A 12,655-nucleotide genomic window follows, 5' to 3' on the forward strand; every position below is an offset into this window, starting at 1 on the left:
CGCGGACGATACATGAGTCGTGTCTGTCACGACAGGTGAGTGCGCGTGCGTCATGACGCAGGAGGCCCTTTCCACTGAACTGTCCTAAAACTGCAGAGAGCCATGTGAGGAAGGGAAATGAAACCGGAAAAAAAGAAACAAGTGCTCGCAACCCGAAAACAACAGACAGAGCTGTCCAGCAGCAGCTTGAAGCTGCAAAGCCCTCTTGCAAATATATGTAACTTTAACTAGATCTAGAGGTGGGCGAACCAACCAATTTACAGGGAGAGCCCGGCCAGAGCCGAGCCATGGGTCTGGCTCGGATCTTGGATCCCGCGCACGAGCCGAGCCATGAACATGTTTGCTATGTAAATCACACAGCAAACATCACATGAAACACGATAAAGTCGCTCCCACAGTCAAGAAGTGCATTTCTTTAACGTGTAAAGATTTACTCTCATTAAAGTTCTGCACTCAGAAGGGCCTACTTTTCTTGCGCCCCCCCTGCGCTACCCTAACGCCACCATGTGTGCGCCGTATTTATGAAACGGCGCACTGTGGCGGTATTAGGAACAATAGCGTCAAAAGTTTTGATGCTATTGTGGCACTTTGCTCCCCTGGCGTCAAAAATTCTGGCGCTAGGGTAGCAAATTGTAAAGAGGACCACTGATTCCAATGGGTGCATTTGTTTAACGGCTGCTTTTAGCAGGCGTCGAAATTGACGCCAAAAATTGCCCAATGAAACCTTGTAGATTTCATTGCGCCATTTTTGCGAGCCTCCTAGCGCCAGAACGCCCCCCTTTGCATACATCATGCATGGTACATGCTTAATATGGCGCAAAAGGTCGCAAAGTGGAGCAATGCATGCATTGCGCCACTTTGTAGATATGACACATCATTTTTGGCAATCTAACGCCACATTAGCATCAGAAAAATGACGCTAATGTGGTGTTAGATGACGCAAGGCCATCCTTAAATTTGGGCCTAAGAGGAAAGACCATTGTCATGTAAATCCTGTAGGTGGCCCAGATTATTATGAAGCAACAATAAAGTCAATTAAATCAAGTACAATAGATTTTTGTACAAGTGGTATTCCAACCTCACATATTTCAAAGTGCTTTCATATGTGACGATGAAGAAAAAAGAGCTGTGGTGAAATAAAATATTTGCCTAAAATCACATAATTTAAGCGGGGAAGCCACGATTTATCTATGTTTTCTGGTATCACTTTGTGCAAATCAACCTGTAAACAGGTATCTATTTGTCTTTCCCTATGTTAAGGGTTTGTTTTTAACGCTTTGTGATTTTTTTCTGCAGTTTTTATTTAGCGTGAACTCGACCCAAAGGTATTGGAGCGCTTCACGCAAGCACGAGTTACATTGCGTTAGGCCACACTCCTTGCTTTATACTCATGGGGATGTTAAGGGCCTGATTTAAGAAAAGTGGCATTGAAGTGTAGCGCCACTTTCCTTGCGCCCCCCTAGCGTCCACCTAAGCCACCATGTGTGCGCCGTATCTGAGATACGGCACACTATGGAAGTAGATAAGGGCACTAGCGTCAAATTTATAACTTAGTTCAGAGCTTTGAAGCATTAGCGTAAAAAATGTTGACGCTAATCCTGCAAAGTCCATTGAGGCCCATTATAACAATGGTGTGCCTCCTTTTAACGCCTGCTCTGAGCAGGCGTTAAAAGTGTCAAACAAAATGACGCAAAGAAATCTTTAAAAAAAATTGGGGCATTTTTTCAGCCCCCCTAACGGAGGAACATCCCCTTTGCATACACTATGCCTGGCGCAGGCGAAATGCAGTGCAAAGGGTTACAAAGTGGTGCAATGCATGCATTGCGTCACTTTGTAAATTTGGTGCAGCGAGTTTGCCCTCGTTGGGCTTCATTAGTGTCGATAAAAATGACGCTAATGTGGGGCAAGGAGGCACTAGGGGCTCTCAAATCTGCCCCCAAGCGTCTTGCCCAGAAACATGGGATGTTGAGCCAACGCTGAAACTTGAACCAGGTTCCCCTGTTTCGAAATCGGCAGCTCTGGTGGTAAGGTCACTTCCAGGCTGCAAGGAGGGTGACAGGCAGACGCCACATGAAAGCTCGGCTCATTATAGGCTCGAGGTTCCAAAGGACCTCGAGCTGAGCCAGAGCAACACTTCAGCCTTGAGCCTGGCTCGAGCTTTCAGAGCCTCGCCCATCTCTAATTAAACCTCAAGAAGTGGCATATGGGGGCACGAGCATCATGGGTAGTGGGAGAATATAATAAAATGAACAATTGACTGAGGGGCCTGCCAGTACTCCTCAGTTGCCTGTCACTCATGATATCTTTTTTATAACCATTTTCACATAGTGGGACGTTGGGCACAGAGCAACGAGAAGTAGGTGAGAGATGAATGGAAGGAGCCTGGAAGGAGGGAGAAACATAAAAAAACCCATTGATTGAGAGGTCTGGTAGGAGTTTTCAGCTGCCTGGCACTCATAAAAACCTTTTTAATTTAATCACGGGGAGTGGGGCAAAGAGCACAGGGGGCAAATAAATTAAAAGAAAGGGACACAGGGATTGAGGAAGGAATCATATGCTCTCTCATGAAGCGCTGAATATAAAATAAAATAAAAAGAGTCCTTGGAAGAATGCGGTGGAAGGATACAACTCATCCAATCAGAACTGAAGCTAAAGCTGTCTGTGGTTGAGATCTTTCAAATGAGGCCTGATATGCTGCTGATAACTAACACCGCCTGGGTGCCTAGATTCTCCAAGCTCTTTGTAATTCCTACAAATTCTTGCTTCAAAGAACTGAAAGTTACCTTTTGTCCCAAAGAGAGTATAATCACAGTGTTCTAAGAAAAATCTAGCTTCTCCCACAACTACACCCATCTCTCGTCTGATCCTTTTCTCTGGTGTTAAGGCCATGTACTTTTTTGTCCCCCACAAACTGTCTCTCCCCCAGACCACTTATCTTCCACCCCTTATCTTTTCCTCTTACGCCGGACTGTGCTGTCTGCGATCTTTCGCAGTCTCTGGAGGATGGTCAGGACGAAGACCTGGGCCTGACAACAACTTCACGGACCAAGTACCTAGATCTAGACATGGTCTTAGCCTCTCGAGAATCTGCTCTTAATGTCTGGGCAGTTTAAGACATTTATTCCATTATAAAACAGGACTACAAGTCCCAGAATTCAAAGGCAAAAACCTAGATGGGTACAGCCCGTCACACAAGGACCTGGGTAACTTGGCAGTGTGGACTTCACTGCACTGAGATGTTCTGGAAGTGGACAATTGTTTCACATCCATGCCATCTGCTTACAATAACTGAGCACAGGGTCGGATTGCGGCAACAAATTGGCTTGGACAGCAAAATAAAAACGATCCGCCGTTAGCAAACCAGATGGCTAAAGAAGTGGCCCACATTCCCAAATCAGGCTAGTTTTGAACTTCTGAAGGCACGCTGTGTGGGTATTTTGCAAGGTGGGGGAGGCTGCATGCATTGCAGCAAGCAATCTCTGCAGTAATATCAAGGAAAACAACAGTAAAAACTGTCCACCTGGCCATAAACCAGGCCCACAAACACTCTAAAACAGCAGCCCATACACTGATCTGTCAGAGCAGCCCATTGAGCACTGCCCGGCCGCCAGATAGGCCGGTCCAGCTCTGGCTCGGCCGACTACAGAGTGTTGGAGGTGAAGTCCGCACCTGCAACATATGCACTTTGCAGACTGACCTTCTGGACTTTCTTTGAAGTGCCACACAGATTCGTCAACTTCAGAGCAGAGTGGTGAGAGGGAAATTCATCTGTGCGAGCAGTGCTTAGTTTGTAAAACAATAAGTGGCAGGGCCCTTGTCAGGAGGCCGCTGAAGCGTGCACCACCCACTGCCCCTGCCAGGGCTGCCAATGACACTAGGAACACTACCTCTATCACACTCCTACAGGTGCGACAATTAGGACTATTCCAGGAGCCCAAAGCTATAAGAATGGCTTGGAAAGTAGGGTATATAGAATTGATAAATAATTGTTATTGTGCTTGCCTCTAAATTAGACTAACAGCGCCACCATGTGGGAGACTATCATAAGCACCAGTCTTGACAATTAAGTTCTGGGTCTGCACACCGGAGGCCAGCAGCTCAAATTAAGCACTGTGTGCGAGAGGCCCTGGCCATTGACAGAATATTTAGTTTGCCTGTTTTTGTAAATGTTTCTGAAGACGTCTAAAGCTTCATCACAATTGTACTTCTCAAGCTCATAGTGACGGATTTGTTGTTTGAGCCTTGTAAAAAAAGAATCAATAGACTCCTGCCTTCTGCAAGGTGGAGTGAAAACAATATCTCATAATCAACACACTTTTTTTAGAAGGAATTGACACATTAAACAGGTTTTAAGTTTTCCAAATATATAAGATTTACCTACATTTAAAGTGGAAGATTATGTCCGTGTGGCCGAGCCAACACAAAGCATGAGACGGAAGATAAATCGCTTCTGACTGCGCAAGCCCAAGGCTTTGGTGTATGTCTCCTCAGGTGTTTATCCGCCTGCACCACTGGGACCCAAGTTGTTAGTGTTGGAGTAAAATGAGGGGGAGCCACATCAAGGAGGGTGACATACATACTTGGCTGAAGGAATAAGGATGTGCATGCACCCATCTTTGACTTGTGACAAACATCTACACTTCTGAGGAACAGATGACGCAAACCAGGAATCACACACCACAAAAAGGCACCACAGTGGGCGTTGGTGCGTGTAGTAGACACACGCCAGGTTCACCTCTACGTCATTACCAGTGTAGAGTCGGGTTGGATTATTGAAATGAATCCAAGAGATATTGCAATGAACAATACATTTTTATTGGTTACTTCAAGTACCATATATATGTTCAGAGAGCCTCCATTTGGATCTAGAGGCACACTTTCTCATGCTCACCATGGCAAGCGTGATGCAAGGACGCAGCCTCTCCAGCTCCTGTGTCTTGCGCTCTACCGTTTTTGCTCCCTCGCTCACTTTCCCTCCCTAGCATCCTCTCGAAACTCAGCAGAAGTACCTTAGATAGGTATGTTGTTGTGACATGCAGGACAATAAGCCACAGACCACCTCTTCTCCACCTCTTGGCCTCCTCAATTCTCTGACTGTCAATGGTCCCTCCTTGTAAAGCCCCATGTGTCCAGAACGTCTAAGAGTCACATATCAGACTCCTCTATTTTATTGGACCTGATTTAGGGGCTAATATAGGACCCTTACAGCCTGATTTAGGGTTCGGCGGATCAAGTACTTAACCAAACCATCGGTCTTCCTGCCCGATTTACGGGCAGTTGGCCCTTCTGTATCCCATCACCCAGATAGTGCTCCGATAACCCGACAGAGTACAGGCTGTCGGAGTATTCATGTTCCAATCATCTGCCTGATTTAGAGTGGGCGATCAAATGGCCAGTTTTCACAATCCTTTACCGTGGGGTGAAACCTGGCCATATCGGACAGTAAAAACGTTAAAAATTTTAATGAACCCACACCATGGTAGCCAACTCTCATGTTGTGGGGCAAGCTCACTGGTTTTAGATTTTTCAAAAACAAACTCCTGCTTTGGCAGATTGTTTTTAGGAGAGAAAAAAAACATGTAAAAAGTTTGCCAGATGTCTGACAATTTGACAGTGGTGCCCATCAAACGTTTAGCACATCGACAGGCACCGCCATGATGGCGGTTCCTACCAATGCCTAGAGATGTTCCCAGGGCCAGTGGGCATTTATAAATACTGAGGGTAAAATACTCCATCAAGGTGACAGAGTATTTTACTCTGTCATGCTGACGGAGTACAAACAGTGCTCCTCACTCTAAATAAGGCCCTTGGTCTTCTCCAAAAGTCAATCTTTGTCTGTGCCCTTGCATTTCGTCTAAAACTGACTATTATGGAGTAATCTCTCTTCCGATCCTCTGCACATGATGGACAGTCCTTCCTTTTGCGGGATCCCCTTGTCGCCTGTCATCCCTCCATCAGAAGTTGTAGGGCAAGCGGTGAGCTGATGATACCATGGGATAGGGGACCAGGTACTCACCTGCCAGGCAATGAGGTCCTTGAGCTGTAGGATACTCTCGTGGGCTTCAGGGTGAGCATTCATGTACTTGTCATGGAAAAAGGCCTGAAACACAAGAAGAACACATCAAGCTGAGAAGTAGTCAGTGAACTCCACACACATTCCTCCACATACACAGACATGGACTCTAAGCGGGGGAGGGGCTCCAAGCAGTATTGTATTGATGCTGAAGCAACTTCCTCTATCTCTGTGCTCACTGATGTGAACACAACCTCCATCACTGGATACCCTCAGTTAGAGAAGCCCTAGCTGAGGAACTGAGTGGAACACTTGTGAGTGCATGTGGACATGGAATGTCTGAGTAATGTGGTATCCGGAGGTCCTGAAGAAAGCGTATGACCTATCTAGGGGTAAGATGGCTGAAACACGTAGACCTTGCTGGGAGATGCGAAGGATTTATGAATTGTCTCTAGCACATCCAACTTTTTGCAACCTTAACCCATCCCAGTTTTATTACAGGAGCATCCTCTTGGGATAGGAGGTAATTATAATCAACCCTTACAGATCCCAACACATTTCTATACCCAGAAACTCTTCCTCCTAGTGGAGGCAAGATCCGATGATGAAACAATCCACTATTGGAACATCAATGGAGATCGTATACATACCATTGATAGAAACTAGCGGCTGAGGGGCTTGTTACTATTTTTTCTCCTTGATATGTCTGGTATAACAGTAGGAAGCGGAGTGAACCCCTTCCTGTTTCTGACTCCCCCCTCCTTGAATGTCTAAGTGAGTGGGCAAACTCTAAAGTTCACGTCCTGGAAGACAAGACACAAATCCTTTTTTGCTAAATGTTTTTACTGTGTGTTTAAAAAGTCATTCAGCAAAAAGTCAGTCATTCACTAATCAATTCTTTGTACAATGAATTACTAACTGTACATGTCTCAAAAGCACCTCAAGCTCATAGTTGGCAAACAGCTAATGCCACACACTACATTAACAAATTACAAACAAAACTGAAGTGGAGATCAGATCTGAGTGGTGGAAAACATTGATTGGTGAGAACATAACTAGGCTGGCACAGGGGTCAACTCCACTGCCATGAGCTGCCCCAGCAGTGATGCAGGGCACCCTGACCTCTGTGTTTTTGTACTTGCCTGAACTTGGGGTTGTTGTGATACCTGCATCTTCTCCCTTTATTGCAACCTGTAACCGTCCCTCGCTATCCATGTGGGGCGGGCAGGGACACAGGCACATCTGGTATAGGGCTACCAAAGAGGCCTATATTTTATTTTTTACTCATGTGCTCAAGACCGGTTTTCAGCTCACATCTTCTCGCCATGGTTTGTGTGCTAGGTGAAGCCCACAGGAATATAAACCAAAACACAATATTGCAGTAATATGTTAACATAGAATAAAAATTAAACAGCTACACTGGGATGGAGATGTCAGTGTTTTTCCCCAACCTTTCATCCTTAGCATGCCCACTGAACTCCTGTGATTGCCCAAGAGCTGGAATCAAGGAAGGGTGAAGCCATAGAAGCCCTGATGTGGGGTGCCACGCAGACACCTGGTAGCAAAGGAAGGGGTAAAGTCATGGACCCTGATGTGGGGTGCCACGCAGACAACTGGTAGTCAAGGAAGGGGTGAAGTCATGGGACCCTTGATGTGGGGTACCATGCAGACACCTGGAAGCAAAGGAAGGGTAAAAACATGGACCCTGATGTGGGGTGCCACGCAGACACCTGGTAGTCAACGAAAGGGTGAATCCATGGAAGCCTTGATGTGGGGTGCCACGCAAACACCCATAAGTCAATGAAGGGGTGAAGCCATGGAACCCTTGATGTGGGGTGCCACGCAAACACCGATAAGCCAAAGAAGGGGTGAAGCCATGGAAGCCTTGATGTGGGGTGCCACGCAAATGCCCATAAGTCAAGGAAGGGTTGAAGCCATGGAACCCTTGATGTGGGGTGCCACACAAACGCCCATAAGATAAGGAAGGGGTGAAGCCGTGGAACCCTTGATGTGGGGTGCCACGCAAACAACGATAAGTCAGAGAAGGGGTGAAGCCATGGAACCCTTGATGTGGGATGCCACGCAAACACCCATAAGTCAAGGACGGGGTGAAGCTGTGGAACCCTTGATGTGGGGTGCCACGCAAACGCCCATAGGTCAAGGAAGGGGTTAAGCCTTGGAACCCTCGATGTGGGGTGCCACGCAAACACCCATATGTCAAGAAAGGGGTGAAGCCATGGAAGCCTCGATGTGGGGTGCCACGCAAACACCCATAAGTCAAGGAAGGGATGAAGCCATGAAAGCCTCGATGTGGGGTGCCACGCAAACACCCATAAGTCAAGGAAGGGGTGAAGCCATGGAACCCTCGATGTGGGGTGCCACGCAAACACCCATAAGTCAAGGAAGGGGTGAAGCCATGGAACCCTCGATGTGGGGTGCCACGCAAACACCCATAAGTCAAGGTAGGGTTGAAGCCATGGAACCCTCGATGTGGGGTGCCACGCAAGCACCCATAAGTCAAGGAAGGGTTTAAGCCACGGAACCCTCGATGTGGGGTCCCACGCAAATACCGATAAGTCAAGGAAGGGTTGAAGCCACGGAACCCTCAATGTGGGGTGCCACGCAAACACCCATAAGTCAAAGAAGGGTTGAAGCCATGGAACCCTCGATGTTGGGTGCCACGCAAACACCGATAAGTCAAGGAAGGGGTGAAGCCATGGAACCCTTGATGTGGGGTGCCACACAAAGACCCATAAGTCAAGGAAGGGTTATAGCCATGGAACCCTTGATGTGGAGTCCACGCAAACACCCATAAGTCAAGGAAGGTGTGAAGCCATGGAACCCTTGATGTGGGGTGCGGCCATGGAAACCTTGATGTGAGGTGCCACGCAAACACCCATAAGTCAAGGAAGCGGTGAAGCGATGGAACCCTTGATGTGGGGTGCCACGCAAACACCCATAAGTCAAGGAACGAGTGAAGCCGTGGAACCCTTGATGTGGGGTGCCACGCAAACACCCATAAGTCAAGGAAGGGTTGAAGCCATGGAACCCTTGATGTGGGGTGCCACGCAAACACCCATAAATCAAGGGAGGGGTGAAGCCGTGGAACCCTCGATGTGGGGTGCCACGCAAACACCCATAAGTCAAGGAAGGGTTGAATCCATGGAACCGTCAATCAATCAATCATTCAGTTTTTGTAATGCGTGGCTACTCACCCGTGAGGGTCTCAAGGCGCGGGGTGGGCCTTGATGTGGAGTGCCACGCAAACACACATAAGTCACGGAAGGGGTGAAGCCACAAAACCGTTGATGAAGGGTGGCACGCAGACACCTGGTGGTCAAGGCAGAGGTGAAGCCGTGGAAGCGATGATGTGGGGGGTCGCACGCAGATATCCGGTATTCATTGTGAAATTTGGAAGCAGAGCAGCAACAATGTGGGAATGAATCCACAAAACCGGTACCTCTGCACCACAAGATGTACACCGAAGCCTATGAAAGGGGTGAACTCCCTCAAGATTTGCGGAGGGCAACGGTGGTGCCTGTTCTAAAACCCAGAAAACCGCTGGATAGATGGGACTCCTACAGATCTATCTCTCTTCTGAATATAGACCTGAAAATATTGGCAAAAGCTCTTGCAAATTGGTTTAGAGGAGTGATATTGGAGTTGGTTCCTCCAGGTCCGAATGAATTTATGCCCCCTAGAGCCACGATTTAATGTCAGGAGGTTGCACAGTAATACAGTGGCAGCTAGGGAACTAAGCCTACCGCTGGCAGTGGCCTCCCTTGATACGCACAAAGCCTTTGACTATTTGTTTACGGTTTTAGAAAAATGGCTTTTCGACAAAAAAATTCTGAGTACTGGAGCCTCTGGAGGAATGGATGTGAAGTGATGCACAGACTGAGGGCTGGAGACGGGACCCTCACAGGGGAGGACCGTATATCGCTATATGCAGATGATGTGCTCCTATACCTAGCCAACCCCAACAAGACCCTGGTGAGAGGAGGTGAAACAGTTGCAATATAAGGGCGTTTTTCTGGACTCTGTATTCATTAGGAGAAGTCACTAATTTCCCCGCTGGGTCCAACGCGGGCTCCTGCGTGGTTCTGCCTGGTTCACAGGTTCCTGAAGTGGTCACTGGGAGTGTGAACTGCAGGTGGTGATTTTATCCGGGCTCCTGCGCGGGTGCTACCAGGTTAGTAAAGTCCTGTTGTCCGGGCACCACTGCAGGCCCCTGATGGAGGGAAAGGTGTGGGAGATACTGTCAGGTACATTCTATCATTCTGAGCAGATTCCATTGGAGGTTGCTGGGCTGAAGGACAGGTGCATCAGGTGGTGTTGGTGCACCACTAAAGAGAAGGCTGTTGAGGAGATAACGGGGTACGGGAGATGCATCACTTACCGTCTCGTACTTGGCAAAGCCCCCCATGACAGCGGGGTCCACTATACCGTTCAGAAGCATGGAGAGGGGGTTGATCGGAAGATGCGGGTCTGTGTGATGTCGTTGGATCTCAGCCAGTATCTTGTCGTTGGTCTTCTTCATCGTCTCAATGGCATTCTCCAGGGGGTTCACCGTGCTCTGTGGACAGAGGTGAAGAGGGATTATGGGGGGTCTTGTAAATGTGGATTAGCATGAGCCCATGTAAGCTTAACACACAACGCTTGCAGCACATTTCACCCGATGATCCGTACCCAGGAGCTGAACTCCTGTTCTGCACTCCTGGGGGCTTACTTACGAGAGGCTTGCGCTGCCAGAGAGCCACATTTCTGTCAGCCAACCATATCTACAAGTCCACGCAAGGCCACTTTGCGTGTCTTTGAATGGCCTCATAGATTTTGAGTAAGACAAAGCAGTAAAAATCACTGTGGGGCATATTTAACAACCCCTAGCGTCAGCGAAGCGTCACTTTTCATGACCCTCCAGTGGCGCTAACCACTGCTCCATATTTACAAGGAAATGTAACACCACTTTTTGTGGCGTTAAGCCTCGTTGTAAATACGGGCCCCTCTGATGCCGTTTTCCGCTTCAGAGGGCGCACAATGGGTGCTGCGGGGGGTGTTCCACCGCAACACCCATTGCTTTTGACGCTGCCCAGGATTTACGAGAAATCGTAAATCTGTGGCAGCGTCCAAAACACACGCCACCGCAGGTGTAGCATTAGCATGCCAAAACGACAAGGAATTCTTTTATTCCTCCTCGTTTTTTGCTTTTTCTATGTGTGCTGCATTCTGCTTTTTCTATGTGTGCTGCGTCCTACATGGACGATTGTACTGCACATAAACAATCATTCCAAAATGACGCTTTGGTACTTCTATATGTGCTGCATTTTGCAGCACACATAGAAGTGCCAAATCGCCACTATAGATTGTTTATTTGCAGGAAGGCACACCTTCCTGCACATAAACAATCTATCCCCTCAACGCAGACACCCTTGCACTATGATGCAAGGATGCCTGCGTTGGCTTAGGGGGATACGCAGGGGTGCGCCGTATTCCTGTTAATACGCCGCATCCCTGTGTTTCAAAAGTGGCGCAGCGTGGCACTGCTATTTTTGGCACAGCACCACGCTGCACCACTTTGGCATAAATCTGGGCCTGTGTTTCCTTACTATGCGTCAGGGAGCAGTTCCATGGGCATTGTGGTGGGTTTTCCAACGCAACACCCATGGGTTTAGACGCTGCCCCAGATTTACTTAATCACATAAACCGGGGGAGGTGCCAAAACCTTACGCCTCCCGAGGGGAGGCGTAATGAGGGGAGAGATCTTTATTTCTCCCCATTTTTTCTCTTTCTATGTGTGCTGCATTCTGCAGCACACTTTACAAGAGGAAAATGCCTCTAGGGATTGGTTTTGTGCAGGAAGGTGCCGCTTGAAGCACAGAAATAATCCTGCCAACAACGCAGACGCCCTTGCACCATGATGCGAGGGTGCCTGCATTCCCGCTGGGCAGCCGATTGTGCGCCAGCATAGGGGGAAAGGACAGGGATGTGCCTCATTGAATAAATACTGAGCATCCCTGCCCCTTCGCATTGGCATAGGGAAGCACAGCAAGAAGACCTGCAGCACTGCCCTACTCCAATTCCCCATAAGTAAGCCCCCTGGTCTTTATTCCTGATATGTACTCCTGGCCTGTATGTCTGGTCTGCACTGCCGAAGCACTATTTAATACAATTGCCTTTTCTTGCTGTTTTCCCCTGAAAATCTATGATGTTTCCAGTCTTTTATTCGTTTCTCAGTATATTTTCTCTATATTGTTTCATTTAGGATTTTCCAGAAACCACCAAGAAACGTCCAGGGGTTATGTCAACACCAAAAGCAAGGCCATTCACTGTGTGAAGCTCCCCAAAACTTAAAAATACAACGCCTGCAACCCGGCATTTCTGCTCACCCCTTTCCAAATCCATCAGTTCACTCAACATTTGTAAGAGTTTGACTCGCAGCAGACAACCCCACAGAAGTCACTTGATTCAAAGGACCAGGGGAGGCTAGCAGCCATGTGGCAAAGAACCCTTCCCTAAGCTGCAAGAGTTCAGATGCCTCCCCGGAAGAAAGGGACTCAGTTGCTGCTTCTATAGCAGAATAATGCAATGATCTGGGGCATTCTCCACCTGCATTAAAGAAAGTCCAACTTATCTGGCAATAGG

The 12,655-nt window shown here is 47.9% G+C and overlaps 1 protein-coding gene across 1 annotated transcript in view; it reads right to left on the reverse strand.

The window, feature by feature from the left end:
* The window catches only part of LOC138255404 (dedicator of cytokinesis protein 2-like), a 1,984,107-nt gene that overhangs the window by 32,568 nt on the left and 1,938,884 nt on the right, over positions 1-12,655 (reverse strand). Inside the window, exons 46-47 of the mRNA XM_069205837.1 lie at positions 10,413-10,589; positions 6,017-6,100 (exon numbers count right to left, since the gene is read on the reverse strand). Coding sequence (XP_069061938.1) covers positions 6,017-6,100; positions 10,413-10,589 — 261 coding nt within the window. The remainder of the gene's footprint in view (positions 1-6,016; positions 6,101-10,412; positions 10,590-12,655) is intronic.

The sequence above is a fragment of the Pleurodeles waltl genome, chromosome 1_1, assembly GCF_031143425.1.
Source record: "Pleurodeles waltl isolate 20211129_DDA chromosome 1_1, aPleWal1.hap1.20221129, whole genome shotgun sequence".
NCBI classification, from domain to species: Eukaryota; Metazoa; Chordata; class Amphibia; order Caudata; family Salamandridae; genus Pleurodeles; species Pleurodeles waltl.